Below are 21,866 nucleotides of genomic sequence, written 5' to 3' on the forward strand. Positions count from 1 at the left end.
CCAATGTCCCAAGGAGGAGCAGAAGGAGGGAAAATATGAGCAAAGAAGTCAGGACCACAAGGGGTGCACCCACCCACGGAGACAGTGGGGCCGATCTATTGTGAGCTCACCAAGGCCAGCTGGACTACGACTGAAAAACCATGGGATAAAACCGGACTCTCTACCTAACATTTCTAATCTACATGCCTCTTCCCTGGGAAGTCTGAACCTGTCGTGACTGGGCCGCGGTAAAATTCATCCCAAAACATGCCTTGCAACAACTTCACAGGACTGTTCAAGTCAAACTTTCCCCCAAGACTTGCAAAGTAATAAATATCTCAATGTCCAAGACAGAACTCCTCTTGCTTTGTCAGTAGGAAGAATCAGATCCATAGAGGAGGTGCAAATAGTACTTCATTTGTATGAGTGACTCCTCAACGCTCTAGCAGTAAGTAACAAAAGCTTCACTGCATAGCCACCAGTGCCCATGCAAGTCAGAGGGCTAAATGGAGGAAAAAGAGATCAGTAATAATCGAGGCAGGAGAGAGTGAGGAGAGCAAATAATAACTCCTTTTACTGCTATATTGAGTTGAGTTTCATCCAAACTTCCCTGTGCAAGAAATTTGTGGGTGTGAGGTATATGTGGTGGTTCCCTGTGTACAAGTGTATGCATGTGCACCTATATGTATCTGCCCAGAAGTGCACATGAACGTGGAGACCAGAGGTTAATTACAGGGTCACTCCTCAGGAGCAGTTCACATTCTACTTTTAGATAGATTATTTTACAGTGAGACATGGGGCCCATCCATTAAGCTAGACTGGCTGGTTATGGAGCCTGGGTATTCAGGTTCCTGCTCCCCCAAACTGGCATTATAAGATGCACCGACACACTTGTCTTTTTATGTGGGTGCTGGAGATGAAGCAGCCAGCACTTTACTAACGGAGGTTTCTCCACAACCCCCCTGCAAGAAAATTTTAACATGTAAAAAAGCTAAAAAGTGGCTGATGGGAAAGTCCATACTGACAGAACCAAGAGGAAAACCTAACAAAGAGACAGGGCAGACAAAGAACGCCACAATAAATGATCTATTTGAGGCATGCCAAATTTCTTTATCAACTAGGGCTATCACGAAGCAGAGTGATACTGCTTTCGAAAGGGATAGGAGAAATCAGACAACGCACCATCAAAGGTATTTCCAAGGCAGCTCTGAGTAATTGTGTCCCACAAATGCCTTTCAAATGAACTGACATGGCAATTACTGCGGTTATCCATTTAAGCCCCTAGCACACCTGTTAAATAACACCCATCTTCACAATCATCCTGAGATGGGCATCCCCAATCCTTTGGTAAGCCAGGGGACACTGACTGAAGTGGGAACTGCTCTCCATGAGATGCTGAAGCCACCGATGGGGCTCAGCCTCTCAGTGCTGTGCAGACCAGGGGGCTCTTTCTACAATTCCCCGAGCTACTTAAGCATGGTCAAGAGCTCCTTGCAGGGTCCAGTGGTTTATTTCTGCACAGCCCTGGCTGGAAGCTTCAAGTGCAAATGACACAGCTCTCAATATAAATGAGAAGTCATCCGTCACACCCAATTCCAATTACTTGGTAATCTCTTGCCTTATAGGCTTTCTTGAATGAATTATTGGCCATTTGTGTGGGGGATAAAGAAGGAACTGTAACCTACTCCCCACAGAAAAACAACACTAAGTAACTTCTTTATTTAAAAAAAAAGTTCATAATAGAAACACCAATTCTATTCCCAACTCCAGCCAAACAATAGTTGAGAGGGTTACAGAGGTGGAAGGAGGGGGGTAGTGTCACATCAAATGCAATAATGAGGTGACTGGCAATGTCTAGTTAGAAGAAGACAATAAAAGGCCTATCTTTTCCAGTGCACTGGCTGCAATAAACAAAAAGATGTCAGGAGAGTCAAGGATCAGACGCCACCAGCCAGGAGTCCCACAGCAGATCCTAAACATAAGTGTCTGTCATACTGAACCCTTCCCCACTGGTGGTCTTCATCTCCTCTTACACACTTGCAGGCTTTTGTCCTCTGGCTTTCTTGCTATCAAGGGATATTTTCTCATTCCCTCATGTGTTCCTGCTTCAATTACTAGAAGAAGTTCAGAGCTAGGTTTTCAGCTGCATATTTTCCTAAATGCTATCGCAGAACGGGGAAGAGAAGGTATTCTGTCCCATCTTAGTGCCAGGTAAATAGAAATGCCATCTGCATCAGAGGGCTCCAAGCAATGACCAGAATGACCTTGACAATGATAATCGTGAAGGACCTGGCTCTTCCTTCCAGTTCCGTGGATCAATTTTGACAGAACTCATAAAACAGGGATTGAATGTCACCCCAATGTGAGTATTGATTTATTAACAGTCTATATGTAATAAGATAGGTAACGTAGACTCCAAGCATCAGCTACACAAAACACAAGGTTGGATTCATTCCACAATTGCTTCCATTGCTCCTGATTAGAGTTAAGGACCTAGACTGCCCAAGGTGAAGGGTGAGGGTCTTGTTCTCAGTCAATACAAAGGCTAACCAGGCATCTACATAATTACATTCTGAACTGAGTACCCTATCTTGGCACCTAGTCACTTCTTTTCAAATTTGAAGCTGTATATCCTTACTCATTGTTACTAAGAAGGTAACTAGATAGGTGGGTAGGAACCAAGTCACATGAAAAATGCAAACAGACCACACAACACGCTGAACAAACACGAAGTCCTTTCTCTAATGTCTATGCTGCCTTGCCCCTCCGTGCAGTCTTGTGAGAGCACTGTGTTTTTCAATGCCTTTCAAGTTTGCCCTTCTAGGTTTCAGTTTAATCACCCTATAAGATGACAAAGTCACTTTCTTTTAAATCCCTAGAGCAACCTCCAGCCCAAGTCCTCACACTTCCACAGGAGGAAGCAGAGCTTGAAGAAACCAGAATTGCTAAGCACCCAGCCTGAAAGATACCTGGTCACTTGGAAGGCTGGAGCAGAAGTAGTCAAACCACCTGGCGATCGGTCCTTTGCTATTCTTTTAGGAGCCAGCCTTCATCTGAATTTCTCCCAAATCCAAGACTTGTTTAGGCCCTAACCCTGGGTTTAGTCTCTAGGTGAATAGAATGTGCCCTTAGGAAGCCCCATGTACTTAGCATCCTGAATCAATAGAATTCATCCTTCTGCTTCTTCCTCTCTAGGTCCAAGCCTTGGGAGAACTGTCTGCCAGTTAACAGAACTCATTCTTATGATAAAGGTCTTGGGAAATTTGCTATAGTGGTGTATTTTGAAAGAGAATTTCAGCCATCCCTGAAGCTTTTTTTTAAGAATTGTCACATGGAGATGTTGGCCCCAAAGTTCTACTGTGTTTAAAAGTGTGAGAAAATCAACACAGGATCACACTCTCAGAATGTTTGGATGCAGAAACTGAGCAAATCCAGCTGTTCCCGAGTTTTATTCTAATCCCTTGGCTGCTCATGCCTCTGCTGGCTGTGATTCCGGGAGGGATCCCCACAACATCCTACCTCATGATTTGCAGTTAAACACTTGTGTTTTGTTCCGACACAGTTATGTAAGATGTCCTCTTCTGTCGGGTGAGAAAGCACATCTGGAGCCAGAAGCCACATTTTCCTCCAGCCTGCCTGGTGAGTTACTAACCCTGGGGACTAGCAGAGGAAACTTACATCTGCCTCAGCTTCTGGGTCAGCTTCCTGGGGCCCTGGTTCATGAGGTTCCTGCCTGTTGCCTGGATCTCCTTCCGCTTCATCTTGGCGTTGGTTATCTCTTTCATAGGCTAGCAAAGCAAAGGAACCATAGTCAGCCCTAAATGGATCACGCAGGATTTTCCCCTCTAAAAGTAGCCTACAGCAGCTTCCCTGGCGATCACTCCATTCTATTTCACCTCCATTTTGGGTGGTGGCTTGTCTGGAGTTTTGGCTTTCTTTTTTTGTTTTCTAAGCAATTCTAACCTTTCTCCAGGCTGCATGTCAAATGGATGGATGGATGTACCATTCTATCCTTCTTAAGGGATTTTTGTAGCAGAGGCTGCTGTCTCCCCACCAGATATGAAAGCGACGGCCAAAACTTTCATATTAAAAGAAAGTCTACATGATTAAATTTTTGGTTGATGTCAGAAAGAGTTTTCCAAGATTAGGACATTTAAAAATGAACAACAACAACAACTGCGAACTGAGAAGCACACAGGTCGCTGCCAGGAAACACATCTTGTGTTTATATTAACGTAAGAGTTTAGTTGATATCCATGGGGGAGGGGGGAAATGTACTCAGATTCACAGACTTATAAGTGCACACAAAAAAACTGTAAATCATTTAAAAGTTAGACAGAAGAGGGAGGGTTAAGTATATAAAGAGTTATTGAGTCTGCACATAATAAAGAAGCAGGGGAGCCTGCTGGGAGGCTGCAAATGCACAGGGGGCCTTATTAAAAGAGAAGGGAGCCAGCAGCTCTTAGCCTTATGAATAACAAATGAAAGAAGCTAAAGTGACCCATGGGGGACATAAAGGCAACAATTTCTTGACTCCGAGGGTCACAAAGCACCACAATAGGCTGCTGATTGAATGCATGCCTTTGCTTTTCTTCTGACACTTTCTGGAAAATCAAACATCTGTAGGAGTCAGAGGGGCCAAGCAGAGTTAACTTCGGCTCTGTCTCCACGGGAAGCAGCGTGTGACAAATATCATGCTCGATGTTTGTCATAAATTTAAGCAAGGGTGCAAAATTTCCCAGCTAAGTAGAAAGTACAGAAATGTCCTAAAGGATAGCAATCCTACGATTGTTTGTCAGAAACAGCTACTAAGCACACAATGAGATTCAACAGAAGGGAGCAGGCTCGGGGGGGGGGGGGGGGGGGGGGGGGGGGGGAAGCCAGTCTCCACAAGTTTTCAGAGCGGTAAATCTTTGTGCCAGCCCTTGGAGCACAAGTGACAACAGCATAAGCGTGAGTCACAGCTGCCCCGGGCATCACTCGGGTGTGCACTCTGCCTGTGGATGCTGCACCATGTGTTTGTCGATACGCTGGGACAGGACCGAGTTATCTGACTGAGAGGTCACCCTTGAATGAGTCTCACCTCCTCCTTCTTCTTCGTGGATTCCCTGGTCCTCAGCCCCCTGCACGATGTCATTCTCCACGGCATTGTAATGAACTTGCTGCCTGCCAGGGACATAAATTCAGAAATGAAAATTAACAGGCACGGCTTGGGAAAGGTCATTTATCTTTCAAGACAGGGATAAGTAAGGAGTTTTCAACTTTAAACATAAGCCATAACTTGTTTCTGAGATTTAGATACACAATAAAATATAATAGTGATACCAGATATGTTTTCAAAGCATACTTTAGGAGGTAAAAATGTCATTCCACGACACAATAAAGTTAGAACTAATCTGCTAGTCTATTTTGAGATCTATTCCACTTGTTTGTTTATTATTTTGTGTGTGTGATGTGTGTGCATGTAAGTTTTGCGAGACATGCACCAACATGCTACAGCACATGCCAGGCGGTCTGAAGAAAACCTTGCCCATTATCGTTGACATCAACCTTGTTTGACACAAGGCCCCCTTTTTGTTGTTTGTCCCAACATCCTCCAGGCTATCTGGCTGCAAGTTTCCAGAGATTCTCTTGTCTCTGTTTCCCATCCTGTTGTACTAGCCCTGGAATTACAGGCTGTGTGCCATTGCACTTAGATTTACACAGATTCTCGGGATGTGAATTTAGGTCCAAATGTTTGTGGGGCAAGCCCTTTATCACCAAACCACCTTCTCAGTCTATAGCTACCACCTTTGGGAAGAAAAAGCTATGCTAAAATTAAGGATCTAGCACTTGTTTGTCCAATATGTTTTTCTACCGTGTCCACTCGAGCCATATGAGACTGCTCTCTTGCCATGGGTTCCAGGGCAACACATCCACAAAGCTGATCTGACACCAGAGGAAGGATCGTCTACACCCCCAAGGGAAGGGGCAGGATACCTTAGCTGCTCTGGGTGCTGCGGCTGCCGCTGCTGGTCTTCCTCATGCTCTGCCTGCTTTTGAGGAGCGCCCTCCCTGGCCAGGAGCTGCTCCTGCTGCTGTTGGCGTAGCAAGTGGTCCCGCAGTCTCTGTTGGTGCAAAGCTTCCTGGTGTTCTCTCAGTCTCTGGGCTTCCTCATCCCTCCTCGCTGCCAGTCTCTGCTGTTCCAGCTGCTCCTCATAGGGGGATCGGAAACTCGTCCCTGCCTTGGTGGGATGGTCCGCCTGGAACAGAAAGAGCTGATGCTGAACCAGAGAGGTTAGATCCTCTGGGCCACTCTCTTCACTCCTTGTCAGGACAGACCCAGAAGGCGGGGCAGGCTTCTTAATGCAGGTGAACACCAATTACACATAGAGTCTGAAGTCTCGTGATTTTCTTCTTTCTCTGAATGGCCTTGGCCGTCTCATAGCAGGCCTGCCAGCTAGAAGGCCGTCTTTCAGTGTGTTCCAGCACAAATGGAACAGAGCCCGACATAAGAAACAAGTTCCACCCTTAATTAAATTTATGCTCATGGGTTCTGAATCAAGTTGGCACTTGGGAACCCCATACTAATTGCACAATTTGTGAGGTTAAGGCTTTGTCTAGGAATAGTTAAAGACCCAAGGATGCTAATTAACTCCAACGATTGACATGCAAGTCTCAGGCTAAACATATTGTCAAATATCAGCTTATATACTATATACTTTATACTATGAAGGCAGAGGGGGAAGAGAGAGAGAGAGAGAGAGAGAGAGAGAGAGAGAGAGAGAGAGAGAGAGAGAGAGAGGAGAGTATAGGTAGAGACCAGGGGAGACCTCAGTTGTCATTCCTTGGATGTCACCTTGTGGATGATTATTTTGGTTTGTTTAAAACAGGGTCTCCTATTGGCCTGGGGCTTTCTAAGTTAAGGCAGGGCCTGTAAGCCCCAGGGATCTGCCTGTCTCTGTCGCCCAAGAATTGTGACTGAATTACATCTTGTTTTGTATTTGGGTTCTTAGACATTGAACTCAGGACCTCATGTTGCAAGGTGGGCTGTTTACTGATCGAGCTGTCACACCAGCCCCAGAGATTTTCTTTAAATAAACTATTTATGGACGCAGAGACAATACATAGTGATTAGAGGAAAATCAAACAGCGGTTCGTAAAATTCCGCTCCCCCATGATTACACGTCTTCCTCCCCTTCCCTCCACAACTGAAATACGCATGCTCGATTATCAGCCAAAGGAGGAGGGCAGAGTTGAGGACCACGAGGCTAAGGGGAGGATGGCAGTGGGATACAAAGTTGGTGAGGATATGAGGGGCGGCAGGGGAGGTCTTCACACCTACTAAGGCTGAAGCACAGTTTCAAGGCTCAGAGAACAGGAGGACAAATAAAGTCTCCGAGTTCCAAGGAAATGATCAGCACCCATGCGCATTATCGTTGGGTCTGAGTCTGGGAAAAGGGAAGAACAGTCCCTGGCTGCCTGCCTCCACACCACTACATCCAGCTTTTTCCACGAACTCTGGGGATCGAACTGAGAGGTCCTCATGCTTGCACCTCACCGAGCATCTCCGCAGTCCCCTTATGTTTTCATTAGTATCTAGAACCAAATTCCCCGTCAGGGAGAACTTCTAGGGAGTACGCATGCACCTCAGCTTGAGGGCGGCCATCCAGAAGGTGGGCGGCATCCTGTCCCCGCTGATCTCGCCACTCCCGATCCTGCTCCTCCGGCGAGGGGTCATGTTCCTCCTCTAGACGCTCTGCCTGCCCGACCTGCTCCATCTCCTCCTCTTCCAGTGCCTTCCTGTGCTCCTCTTCCACCTGATGCTCCTCGGGCTCTCTGGGTTCCACGTGGTTCTGCTCTGCTGGAGCCTGAAAGCCGGTTTCCTTCTGCACGGACGAGAAAGGTTTCTCTTCCATCTTTCTCGGCACTGCCTCACGGTTCTGCCACACCTCGTTATTTAGAGGCACCTAAGATAAGCACAGCACACACACAGACAAATGACACTTTTCTATTTCCACATCTTTTATTACCACATTTAAAGAGCTACGGCATAAGCAAAATCCTACAGTTTAGAAATAAACACAACCACGGTGTAAAAAAGAAACCAGGTGTGATGACTCTATCTATTTCTCACTGTGTTGTTTTACCCACAGACAGTAATAATTTAGGGATACTACTGTCTCAGAGAAAGCTCCATGGTGAGGAAAGTGAAGTCCACCAGCAACTGTATATCCAGAAAACAATTCCCTCAAAAGCGATCTGACTCCAGCTTCCCTTAGAACAGACAGGAAGCTAACGAGAAGGAAAACAATACAAACCAGAATCCCTCAAACCTCACGCTTCTGGCTTATGAAAGTTTCTTCAAGGTCAACTTCCTACTTAACAGATGTTTGAAATTACTACAATAAGATATAGAGTCAGGTGATGAATGAGCAGGTTGGCTTCTTAGCGCCACTAAGGAGTTATCAGAGGGCTTGCATTACTAATAGATAACCATGCTGGTTTAAAATAGTTTCAGCTAAACAAGACACACAATAGTCTTTGTTAGAACATTTCAGTTTGTGCCAGTGTTTGTAAGTATGCAAACACAGAGCTATTTATGCTGGGAGAGTCTAGGGAAGCTTGAGATCAACCTCAGGTTCATCTTAGGAGCTCTCCATCTTCTATGTTGAGACTGGGTGTCTCCTCAGGATCTTCCTGCTCACAATTAGACTAGATTGGCTGGTCCAGGAGCCCCACGGACCCTCCTGCCTCTGCTTCCCCCACACTAGTATCCCAAGCATAGGCTCCAATGCTTGGCTTTTTAAATGGGCTCTAGGAATTGAGCTCAGACATGTGGTAAGAATTTTTGCTGAGTTAATTTTTCCCAATCCCAATAAAATATTAATGCATCTTATTACATCTTCTGCAAACCAAAGGCAATCTATGTGTTTATTTTACACTGTCAATACAGACAACCAAAGCAAGAAAAAAAAAAAAGAATTTGAGAAAATGTCTTCTCTGCAATGTGTTGAGTCACATCCATGTTTTCTGTAAGTTTCAAACCTTGCTTTGATCTATATTAGTTAGAAAGATAAAGACACTGGTAGGAAAATCTGTAGTTCCTTTCCCCTTTTCTTTATCAGAAAAAGTTACTTTCTTGGGCAGATTAACTTCTTATAATTAAATGCCCAGGGGACCACACCATGAGAAGTTTGAAATGGGCAGTTCTACTTAGAAGCTAGCAGGGATATAATTATCACTCTTGGAAAAAGTCAAGCCTATAAATCATCAAGTGGGGAGAAGAGCTCTTCCTTCAATATCTGGGAACTTCGACAGTTATATATTTTGGCAAAGTCTTCTAGCAAGTTTGCTCTAAAACTGCCCTGTAGAAAATATTTCTCTCAAGGGCTCTAACACTTTCAAACACCTGCTTTTTATCCCCACTCTGCCCCCATGAGGAATGGTGGGGCCGATAATTACTATCTCCAACTCACAGCAGGAACAAACCAAACTCTGAATCATGGATGGTAAACGCAGTGAACTGGAAGTCAGTCTAGCAGAGTAAAAGGTCAAAGGGCAGCCATGGGATTCTATCATGCTGTCTTAAACTTCTGAATAAAAAGCCCCAAGAAAGAACTGGGTGCAAGGACGTCAAGCCTGTTTGTGAAGGAATGTTCTGGTGATGCTAAGAACATTCACATGACAACTCTGACAGCTTCATTGGTGTTGACGTCATTATCGACATAAGATGGCCATTGGAGACAAGACTTCTCAAAACTTGTACTGCAATCTCGTAACAATATGCATGTGGAGGCCAGAGAAGAAGAGCTATTCTTCTCCTTCCTCCATTTGGGTCCTGTGAATTAAACTCAGGTCATTAATCCTGAGAGCTAGGGTCTTTCCGTGTTGAGCCATTTTGCCAGCTCACACAAGCAGCTTGTAAGAATTAGTGATCACCAGGATCCCACTGGTGACGCTCCACTTTTGAGGCACACTCAAACAAGTCTTGATTTTCACAAAGAACAAGAAAAAAGTGAATCATGATCAGGTTAAAATGATTTTGGCACGCTCTATATAGACCCAGCAATGTAACAAGTTCCATTACATCAACGTTAACAACCAAGTGGCTGCCACATAGTATTCTCATGCCATTCAAAACCTTGTCCCCTACTCGAAGGAACAGGAAATCATCTTGCTCTCAAATATTCAGATCCCAGAGCCCCTTTAATACATTTCAATTTACAGAAAGCCAAGCCAGAAAAGTCTTTTCCAGTAAATGCTACAGTTTTAACTATCAGTGTTTTTTTTTTTTTTTTTTTTTTTTCCCCAGACTAGCTGAATTGGTTAGAAAGACAAATCCCCAGGCCAAACCTCAAATTAACTGAGTTGGAAAGTGGAGGTGTGGCTGAGAAGACTGAGTTGAAACATACCCCACCAGGGATGCTGATGTATAAGAACTTCTAGGAATCTGCTGGGTAGGAAGAGGGGCTGTACAGAGAGCATTTCTCCTCTGGACAGCTCCACCGGGACCGTCACTGACCATGGACCCAGGCCACACCTCTCACCTCTCTTAGCTCTCCTGTTGGCTTCTCTCTCACGCTGTAACCTTGTGGAGTCCCCTGGGAAAAGGAAATGTTCCTCTGCTCTGCTGGCTCAGGATTTCGCAAGCTCGGGATCCTGTTGAGAGTGTCTTTCAGCTGTTTGTATTCTGCGACTTGAGTCTGCACAGGAACAGCACAGTCGGGAGAAAATCATGCGATGTGACGAGAGGAGACAACAGCCATACATTAATTAATTCACCAGATGGCCCTGTCGGTCCACGGGATGACTAGAAAGACATTAAACCTAAGGTTGTTAGCAAAGGTGCAGATTGCCCTCATGCACTACAGGTCTTCCTCTTGGGCCATGCTGGACCATTTCTGAGCACATGCAAATTAGAATCAGAATCGAGAGACTGAAAAACTATCCAAGACATGTTAGTTTTCCAGGCTTACGTGAGTCAAAAGAAGAACTTTGTCATTCTATCATAAACATCATTAATAAAGGACAGCTATGCAATCAATGTTTTATTATATTAAATTCTACCTAAAGACTTACAATGGTCATTGAAATTGACCATTAAAAGTATGCCTGAGCTATAACATTCAATGGAATATATGTCATCTATCTTATCTATGTATCTATCTATGTATCTATGTGTCTATCTATCTATCATCTATCTATCTATGCATCCATCCATATTTGCCCTCTTCCCCTATCTATCTATCTATCTATCTATCTATCTATCTATCTATCCATCCATCCATCCATCCATCCATATTTGTCGTCTTTCCCTTAGTTGATTTATGCTCAAATCAGGTCCTTTATTTTCAACACTGTTTTCTAGACTGTGCTCTGCAGTAGCAGAGAACGGTGACATTGTGGGGAAACAAAGCTGTTTTTTCTTCATCAATTTTGAATGTATTTTTGGCTTAAAGCGCCAAAGGCCATGTGTGAGTAGGGACTAGTGTAGAACAGGAATGCTCCCACACAGATGTGTCTGTGTATTCTGATATGGGAGGTACAGATGTGTGTGACTTTTTTTTTTTAACAAGGGGCTGGAAAGGTGGAAAATAAGCCAGTAACTTTTAAAAAAATATCAGTACATATGTCATACACCCATTTCACGCCCACTACCACCCTCATCCTAAAACCAGAATTACTGTGTAAATAAAATACTTAAACTCAGGTTTTTTTCATGCCTAGGGAGAAGCTCTTTTTTTTAATATGTATGTGGTTGTTGTTGTGTACATATAGGAGATGCATACAGGGTATGTGCAAATATGCATACAAATGTGTGCACATGAGTATGGTGGCCCAAGGTCAACATCAGGTGACTTTTCTCTATTGCTAGTCATTTTTATTTATTTACTTTTTAAGAAAAGGCTTCTCATAAATAAATCTGAAGCTTATTGTTTCAGTTAGGACGGCTCCAAAGAGCTCAAGGATCCACCCGTCTCCAGCCAACTCATAGCTGGAATTCTGGTTATGCTTTTTTATCTGAACTTTTCACCCAACTCAGGTCCTCAGGATTGCATGGCAGGCACCATACTGATTATGCCAGCTCCCCAGCTCTGTTCTGTCTCTTCTAGTTTTCAAAAAATGAAGATGTTAGCTGGCTAAATACGTACCAGAGGAGTGTTCTCTTATAATTTATGTAAAAATGTAGCATGTAGCTGGCCGTGGACTTTACCTCAGAAATCAATCAAGAACATTTAGGAATCATCTTTGGAGACCAAACAAGGAAAAACAAAGGACATTTCCATAGTAATGCTTTTCTGTGGAGGGATATATCAAATTCAATCCCATACATTCTTTGCCTTGTAAGCTAAGACAGTGGTTCTCAACCTGTGGGTCATGACCCCTTTGGGGGTTGCACAACCCTTTCACAGGGGTCACCTAAGATCATCTTCCTATCAGATATTTACATTCTGATTCATAACAGCAGCGAAAGTAAACTTATGAAGTAGCAATGAAAACAATTCTGTGGTTTCAGGTCGCCACAACATGAGGACTGGATTAAGAGCATGGGGAATGCATTACAGCAGTAGGAAGGCTGAGAACCACTGCTCTAAGGCGTGCAAGCCGTGAAGTAGTCTGGTTGTGGTTTTGATGTTGGCGCATATTAAGGATCGCATTAAAACATGTAGAGACCGTAGTCTCCTCTCCAGAAAATATGCTTTTAAGGAACATTTTATTTTTAAATTATTTACATAGGTGTGTCTTTGTCCAGATATACAGACAGTGAATGCAAGCGTCTCATGGTCGGAAGAGGGTATGGGATCCCCGGAGCTAGAGTAGAAGCCTCTGGATGCGAGCCTCTGCAAGAGCGGTAGTTCTGCTCGAACTGCTGAGTCATCACCCCAGGCGCAAGCAATTATAGTTCACAAGGTCTGGGGAGAGGCCACACACCTGTGCTGCTAAGTCTCATAAACACAACCAAGGCTGTGACTTTGAATCACAATTTTGGAGGGGCGGGCATTTTTTATCAGGCTAACTAACTGCATAAGTTCCTTTCCATCCCAGTTTACTAGATTATTTGGTTATAAAGGGACACAGGGCGTATACTCAATTATGAAGAGTCTTTAAAATTAATTTTATTATTATGTATGTGTGAGATACATGTGTATCTCTCTGCCTCAGCCTCGGTCGCCAACTTTCTCACTGTGTGTGCGTGTGTGTATGTGTGACTGCATGTCACAGCACATCTGTGGGTGTCAGGACTTTCCTTCCGCACCTGGTGTGGCAAGCTTTTACCCACTGAGCCATCCATAAGCCCTATGTTATGAAGATTAAATAAAATTTTTTAACTATATTTAGAAGTCAACCTGTCAAGAAAGAATGTTGAAAGAGGGTTTTGCATAAGAGATGTAGACGCCAGAAATAACAAATTTCCCCTCCCTGGAGATTTGGGTACTGTTGTGATATGATGTTATTTGCCGACTACGTGCATACTTGAAGTTTAACTCTTTTGTGATGGCAACGGAAGGTTGGTGTATGAGCAGGTGCTAGGTTCTGAGGGCAGAATCCTCAGAAATGAACTTAATGCCTTCATCAGAGGAATCCTGGAAGTATTTTCCGTCTCTTGCACCACGCGACAATACAAGAAGCCAGAAGCCAACAACCCAAAGGAGGGTCCTCCTGAGAGTCTGAATGGAGGCATTGTAATCTTGGACTCCCAACTTCTGGAACTATGACAAATCTGTTGTGTCTAAGCCACCAGTCAATAGTATTTTGTTACCTCAGCTCAAATTATGAGACATATGACTATAACTAAGGAAATTAAGGGGTGCACTAGTTACAACGTAAATAACATAAATATCAAGACAAAAACGAACAAACAACTCATAAGGCATATGGCTGATCATTCAATGATCAAAATACATTAAGTTACAAAAGCAGTTAAAAATACTATAAAGCAAAATGAATTCTTTTTATATTTTAACAAAAAAAAAAAAACCCACAAACCATTAGTCCCCTAAATGCAAAAAGCGAGTCTTTGGAATAGTCTGAGCCGAATGTATTAATTATAGCTTTTAATAATTTTATGATGGCAAAAGCAGGTGATGAGGCCACTCCTACTTCCTTGGCTCTCAAGCTGCGAAGCACTCACTTAGCTATCACCTTAACAAGCTCTTTATAGCTCGGATTTGATTGTTTATTCGTTTAACAGACAAGAGTCTGGCTTATGCCCTAACAAACAGAGATCGGGATTCTTGCTTTTCTTTTTTCCACTGACCCTTCGCTTCTCTGTCGTATGGACAGTCCTATCTAAGTCTTAGCCCAGAAGGAGTATATACATATACGCTAGGATACTGGCAATAAGGGAAGGAGCGAAGAATCGGTCTGGGAATGATTTATTTATGTAGTCAGCCTCCTACAACCTTATATACCCTTTACTAACAGATAATACAGGGCCAGAGAGGTGATACGGGCCAGACACACGGGCTACACTGTGAGTTAAATATCAGAACCTTTTATGTAGGACATAGTAGAGGCAGTAGAAAAGTCATGAACAAAAAGCAATGCAAAGTTTATCTAGTAGTCCCCTCGGTGACTCTGGAAAGCATGCATTGTCCCCGTCATTAGGACTGTCGTCAGAAGGAACTCCCTGAAGACCCTGGTGAAAAACTCCATGCATAAAGGAATTGAGAAACAGTAGGCAGACCGGAAAAGGACCCAACAAAGGCTGCTTCTCTCCTAACCTGTGCAGCAGCCAGTGCACTCTTGTGGTCTTCCAGAGTCACTACAAGCCGTTCATGCTCGGAGAGTAAATTCTTATGCTGTTGCTACACAGAAAAGAAGTTTACACGTTGAGCTAAGTTAAAGTCGCAAAACAAAACTCTTTGGCGTGGCCACCCAAATGTTACTCGCTTGTTGTTGTAGCAGCAGCGGTTAAGTTTAACAATTCCTGGAGGGAGGAACGATTGATGAGGTAGTCTAAAATCTACCAAAAGGGCGACCCAAATAAACCTTTCATCAGTGGTCAGCTTTGGTAAATTAAAACTACCTTAAAGCGCAATCGTCCAACTAAAGAATGAGTTCAGTATTGATACAAATCTTCAGATGCCCTAGGTCACCTTCAGTTCATGATGTTGAAGTGGCAAAAGTACCAGGTATACGCCAGGTAAGCAATGACCATGACAGTAATCCAGGTCTGCAAAGCAGATCAATTAGGGAATGAATTAATAAAAATAAAAAGCTTATTTTTAGTTATTGATGTGTGTGTGTGTGTGTGTGTGGTGGTGCTGGTGCTGGTGTTGGTGCTGGTCACTATGTATGCCTGTGTGTGCCGTGTCCACAGAGGACAGATGAGGGTATCAGATCCCCTGGAGCTGGAGACATTGGTGGTCGTGAGCCATGGTACTGGGAGCCAAACTTGATTCCTCTGCCAGAGCAGCAAGCACTCATAATCTCCGAGTCATCTTTACAGCTTCCTGGAATGATTTTTGAAGCCATTCTGCAAAATAAAAGAGATAAATTCCCCAGAGCCAGATATCTGGTTGCACCTTACCTTGACATCCTGAAGCTGCGTGTGAATGTCTTGGTGTGCTTTTCTTAGTTGTTTATTCTCTTCTCTCAGATTATAGACAGTTTCTGTTTTATAACAAGAACAACCATACATAAATCCTGGCAATTCTCTTATTTTTTATGCCATTATCTGAAACCTGAAAACTTACGTAAAACTAGGTTTTGACCTTTAACAGTAAAATATTCCAAATCAACAAAAGATTGTATCATATAGGCGCACCGCCTGGGTTTGAAGGCTCACTGCAAAATGGCCTGTGTCATTGGCTGAGGCCTCTGGAAACAGGCTATGCACTACACAGGAGGGCAACAACTGTAATCACACAGGTGCTGACAATGAAAAATTTCTGTTGATAAATGATCGCTTGGGACTAAAATTAATGGGCAGGCGCTCTCTGACGTGAGGATCTTCACAAAGGAAAAGTAGTCAAGAATAGAGCAGAGCTTCGTTTCTCACAGCATGAATAATTCTCACAAGGCACTTCAATTAGAGACAACAGAAACCCACCTAACTGACGATAACCTATAATTTCTCTTACTCCTACCATCGAGTTCTTGGTTAATCTAAATTTGACTCTGAGTAGGTCTTCTCAGAGCTAAAATGTGAGAGCATGGAGTCAGAATGAGGTTCTAAAACCTTCCCTCCAAGCCCTACGTGGTTACCACCTTCCCCTTGCAAATTCTATCTAGAAATTCTATCATTGCATGTGTTTTACAAGTTAAGTACTATTCAAACGTACAAACTTGGTAGTTTTTTTTTGGAAAAATTTTGCCTATATAGTCTTTTCCACATTTGAGGACTCAACAGCATTTATAAAGATCTGACAATATCAGGCAATATTAGGCCAATGGTTGCATGGCAATATATAAATATCACAAGGGAATGCTGGCAGGGTGATGATATAACTTATTTTGGAAGGAGCAATGGCTGTGAGAATGAAAGGGGACACAATTAATCCATGAGTCAGGATGACAAGTCTTAAATAAATCTGGATCACGCCAGGCAAACTGTCCTCATAAAGGGATACCTCTGCAGACGGCTCCATCTCTACAGGGTGTGCTAAGCATCAAAGGAGAGTTTCAGTCCCATCTGGGATAGTTTTACTTTCTTACTGCCCCCACCAGACTCCTGGGCACAGAATTTATGCCTATATTTGGGGGAAAAAATTAAAAACAAAGTAGGATCCTGTCTTCATGTCATAGTGGATTTTCCCAGAAATTAAAACAGAACACCACTGGCTATCACCAAGGACCTTTCGCGTACTGCAAGCTACATGGGGCTTTTAACACTTGAAATACCTAAACTAGCTGGTTCTCAATTTTAGTTTGTAAGCTTGCATGCTTTCACTGGGCTCCTGCCAAGTAAGTTCTGCTCAACAGCCTTCAGTTCTTCATACATTAAGTAAACAAGACACCTGGCTGCCTGCCTCCAGGTCTGGGATGAGAATTAAGTAAAACTTTCCACCAGAAAATTTTACCTGGTCCCAATACATCAGAGAAATGTCTTATCAGTTATTTACAAGAATCGGGAGCAATTACCTAAGTTTTCAAACTGTCAGCCTTCCTTAGGAGAGAGAAGGGGAGGTTTAGACACTCTCCTTGTCTCACCTTAAACTACCCAAGATTGCCTGCACTTGTGGCCCCCAGCCACCGCTGCCCTTCATCAGTCACTGAATGCTTTAACACTATTGCCTAAGTCTTTTACCCAGGGTCATGTCTACTAACCGTGTAAGTAACCAACTAATCCAAGTAAGAAAAACCATCAGAGGCCAACCTGATCTAGAAATTACCTCACTGAGATCTTCCTAGGTGATTTTAGATTAAAATTGGCAATTAACACCAATTATTACAATCAAACATAAGCACAAATGTGGAAGGTGTCCAACAAAATGTCAGATCCTTTCTATACTCAGTTCTCTCATATCTCTTTAAGAAACTTCTTCCAGAAGTTGATTCTTGAAGTTTTTTTTTTTTTTGCTTTCTATCTCTGCTAGTGGTGTGTGTGTGTGTGTGTGTGTGTGTGTGTGTGTGTGTGTGTATAATGTCTTTTCTTACTGAAGACCAGCTCCCTGAGGCTTCTGCCTTTCCACTTCTGTCCTGAGTGTAAGGTTCTGAGGCTGAAATACCTTAGTAGTTAGAATCACATATATGTATCTTCATGTTTTCTGTAGCTCTTATTTCTTATATATGGCCTATTAAAAATTTACTATATATAAATCTTGCTTTAAAAATGATGAGAAAGAGGATGGAGAGATGGTTCAGAGTTTGAGAGCACTTTACTGCACTTCCAGAGGATCCTGGGTCAATTCCCAGCCAGCACCCATAGAGCAGCTCACAACCATCTGTAACTCCACTCTACTTCTGGGGTATCTAATGCCCCTCTAGGAAGCCCAGAAGCATGATGCATGCTCACGGTGTCAGCCATAGATGCAGGCAAAACACCATATAAATAAAATTAAAACAAAACAAAAAAAAGCACAAAACCAAAGGGTTATGTATAAGGAGGCTACTAGTTAGTGTGCCTTCTAAAGCTAACTGCAATGCATAATATACAGACCTTACAGCGCCTGTGTATAGCACCCATGTGTGCTGGTTGACATGGTGCACAAAGACACCTCTGGCCTTATCAAATACCTTTCAGTTTAGAAAGTTCTTGTTCCTTTTCTTGCTGAAGCTGCAGGTATCTCTGCTTGTGGTCATTGAATGTTCTGCTGAAGTCTTCCCCTTGCCTACGGTGTTCCTCTTCCAAATCACTGTGCTGCTTCTTGAGCTCCTCATGCTGGCTCTGCAAGATGAACGCTTGAGCAAAGACACGTTCCCTGAATCACGCAAGAGTCTATTTCTCGGCTGCATGACCTTTCTTTCATCAGAAGGTGAGGGTGAACGAAGGAGTGAGCTCAGGTAAGGTTTTTGCGTAAGTCCTTTTCATTTCCTTTACCCTTCAACTGAGACCACGGGAAAATACAAATCTCCCCTTGGTTTTAAACATAAATAAGAGTAAGAAGGTAGTTTAAGAGAGGGAAATGGTGGATTCTTGGGGTATTCCCTGGATTCAAATCACCGTAGAAACAAGGTAAAGCTAATGGTAAACTTAACCTTAGCCAATTGGTTTATTTTCTCTACTTAGCAAGCAAGATCAAAACTCCACAGTATTTATGGGAAGATTCGCGGCAGCTCCATGTTAAATTACCCAAATCTGAAAAGGCTCACGACTCTTTATGGTATAGTGTTTGTACACATAACACTACCATGTTTCCAATCATTTCTAGATTGCTCATGCTACCCAATTCACTATAAATACTATTGACGGCAATGCCAAAGACATAATGGCAAGAGAAAGTCTGAATATGTTCACTATGCACGCAATTTTCTTCTAGATATCGTAGAAATATACAAAGGCAGTGCTTTGACCCCAGAGGACCACTCTATTCAGCATATCTTTGATTTTCAGCGTTCTAGTAATCTAGTTTGAAAGAGCAGTGGGTATAGAGGAGATGGAGAGGGAAAGGGGACTATCTTCCCTTCGAGGAAAGTAACGTATTGTTTCTAGAATTAACTTTTACTTATTTGATTTTATATTATAATTCTGCACTGCCGTCACAAGTTGTTTAAATCCTACATTCTCCAAAGGGTTATGTGGACGGATGCCCTGCTTTATGTCATGTACTGCACTTCTGAGGATGGGAGCGATCCTGGTTTCAATAGGAAGTGTGCGCTTTGCTGATGTGGAAGCATAGGAAACACTAAGCTAACACATAGGGTGAGGGTCATTGAAGTGGGAGCACACAGTGGGTTTGCACATGGTGCTGCATGCTAACATGGGGATGATGAGGGCACACAGTGGGTTTGCACATGGTGTTGCATGCTAACACATGGGGCTGATGTGGCCACATAGTGGGTTTGCACATGGTGCTGCATGCTAACACACGGGGCTGATGTGCGCACACAGTGGGTTTGCGCATGGTACTGCATGCTAACACACAGAGGGTTTGCACATGGTGCTGCATGCTAACACATGGGACTGATGAGGACACACAGTGGGTTTGCACATGGTGCTGCATGCTAACACACGGGGCTGATATGCGCACACAGTGGGTTTGCGCATGGTATTGCAGGCTCTGCTACTCCTCTCTCCCAGCTCGATGGAATCAATAACTCTCTTGCTCTCCTATCTGTGGTTTTGGTCTTCCTGACATGTGATAGTGAGTTTTACTCCAGGCCCAAGGAAGGAAGATGCTTAATTAATAAATTGTGTTCTTGGGGTACATGAAAGTACATTAATTGAACATTAGCAACACAGAGGAACCTTTTGAGCTCTACACATTCCAGGCTGTCTAAGATAAAAGGAAAACCACCATGAGAGACCAAGCAAAAAATTTTAAAGATACCAAAGAGATCATTTAAAAAGTAGATAACCAGAAAGCCTAATTATTATATAAAAACTAAAAAAATCACGCTGTGGCACTGAAACTATAGAAAATTTTTAGACAACTATGACTACATATGCTAGGCCAACTTTCTACAAACCTTCTCCGTTTTTACATTATATATAGTTAATTAGCTCAAACATTGTCTACACCTTTCTTCGTTCATGTAAGACATTTTAAGTTACTTACTTTCAGCATCTGATGCTGGACATTCAATGCACTGTATCTGCTATTGGAATCTTGCTGTAAATAAAAGAAAATCAAATCAACAAAAGATAGCTGATCTGGGCCTTTTGCTGAGGACAGCTTCACTTGCTTAATAAAAGATTCTCAGTTCTGCTTTGTAAGCTAACACAAATTCTCCGATAGAGACAGTTTATCTTCAGAGCCATCTCATTTATTTATTTATTTAGCCGTATTGAAGATGGAACTCGGGGCCTTGCATGCACTTGGCCATCACCGACCACTGGGCCACTCCCTGAGACCTCCTATTGCTTTGTTTAGCAGCAGAAACAAGGTTCCAATTTTCTCCTGGTTTTGTTAGAGTTTATTAATGTAAAGAACGGGGATGGAATCCTGCAATGGTAAGTTGACAGGGCGCTTAGAAATAATTTGGTTCTGTTTCTCATAATCTAAAGAAACCTAGAGGCCCAGACACACAATGAACTTCTGAAAGCCACTGTATATAGCTAAGACAGAGCTTTGCACAGGTGGGAGGGGCGGAGGACAGACCAATTAAGAGCAGACCTCACAAACTCAGCATGTCTTGGGGGAGGAAGAGAAGGACTTTTCTTCCCTCCACTTCAGTGGGCATTCATGTAATCTCCATTTCCCACTAGCGGATATGGCTGGGGCTTCTAAAACCAGAACTGGAGCAAGTACTACGTACAGCAGCGGAGGGAGGAATGGGCTGGAGCCCAGGTTAATGATGGCTGAACTCTGCCTTCTCCTCCCACCTTCTTGACCATCCCTGCAGTCTAAGGGAGCAGCCGTTCACACAGGCCTCCCAGGTCCAACATCCTAGGCTTTCACTCCCAATCACTATACTGAAGACACCTGGAACATGCCCCCCTACGCTCCCTAGGCTGGTTTATCTTTGCCCAGCAACACCCCTGCTGTGCTCTGTCACCGTGCAGGTGCGTGCCCGTGTTTTCTTTCCATAGCTCCTAAAATAAGCGACATTGATGCTTTATCATCTTATCACCTGTACTTCCCTTTTCTTTTCTTTTTAGTTTATAAATAAATTACATTACAAAATACATAATCATGTGCACACAGGCCTGGTGAGGGCTTCTCAAAGCAAGTAAGCATTGAAAGCTAAAAGGCTCTCCCAGGCAATTCCAAAAACTGACTTTTCTCCCTTTTGAAATCCCTAAACACTAATGTTTTATTCAACTAACACTCACACATTTTCCTGGTGTAAGAGATAGACTGGCTTTTTTCCAGTCAATTTTAATGTTAAAATATTTTTAGATGTCAACATCACTCATTCTGTCCATAATTCATTCTTCAGATACTTGCAAGTTCCAGCTCTATGGCAGATCTCCTGTTTGATAGCATTTGAATAAGGCAAACAGAAGTCTTACATGTCATAGGAAAGAGACACCACGAACAAATAAAGGGGCGAATAAAAAACTGACCTCCCTGCTGGCCACACACAGTAGCACACGCTGGCCATTCTAGCACTAAGGCAGCATGGGGATGAGGGGCAGGAGGCCAAAGCCATTCTTTGCTACACAATGATTCGAGGGCTTCTTAGGATGACAGGACCCATCTCAAAGCCAAGCAACCAAAGTCTTCACTTCATATTAGCACGGCGAGGAGATCTCAGTTCATCGCTAATCACCATCAGTGTGTCCAGATGCAGGGCAAGGTAAGTTTTAAATGAACAATGCTTCATGTTTTCCTCTTGGAATTTTTTTTTTTTAA

General features: G+C 43.2%; 1 protein-coding gene across 2 annotated transcripts in view; it reads right to left on the bottom strand.

Moving 5' to 3' along the window:
* Positions 1–21,866, bottom strand: part of Golim4 (golgi integral membrane protein 4) — an 81,004-nt gene that overhangs the window by 15,184 nt on the left and 43,954 nt on the right. Inside the window, exons 4-12 of one of the 2 annotated variants that reach the window (XM_050147446.1) lie at positions 20,127–20,180; positions 18,145–18,295; positions 15,497–15,579; positions 14,688–14,771; positions 10,509–10,664; positions 7,608–7,928; positions 5,959–6,221; positions 5,063–5,145; positions 3,658–3,767 (exon numbers count right to left, since the gene is read on the bottom strand). In XM_050147446.1, coding sequence (XP_050003403.1) covers positions 3,658–3,767; positions 5,063–5,145; positions 5,959–6,221; positions 7,608–7,928; positions 10,509–10,664; positions 14,688–14,771; positions 15,497–15,579; positions 18,145–18,295; positions 20,127–20,180 — 1,305 coding nt within the window. The remainder of the gene's footprint in view (positions 1–3,657; positions 3,768–5,062; positions 5,146–5,958; positions 6,222–7,607; positions 7,929–10,508; positions 10,665–14,687; positions 14,772–15,496; positions 15,580–18,144; positions 18,296–20,126; positions 20,181–21,866) is intronic. The other variant, XM_050147447.1, reaches the window with a different exon arrangement.

The sequence above is a fragment of the Alexandromys fortis genome, unplaced genomic scaffold, assembly GCF_014885135.2.
Source record: "Alexandromys fortis isolate MF-2015 unplaced genomic scaffold, M_Fortis_MF-2015_v1.1 scaffold_53, whole genome shotgun sequence".
NCBI lineage: Eukaryota > Metazoa > Chordata > Mammalia > Rodentia > Cricetidae > Alexandromys > Alexandromys fortis.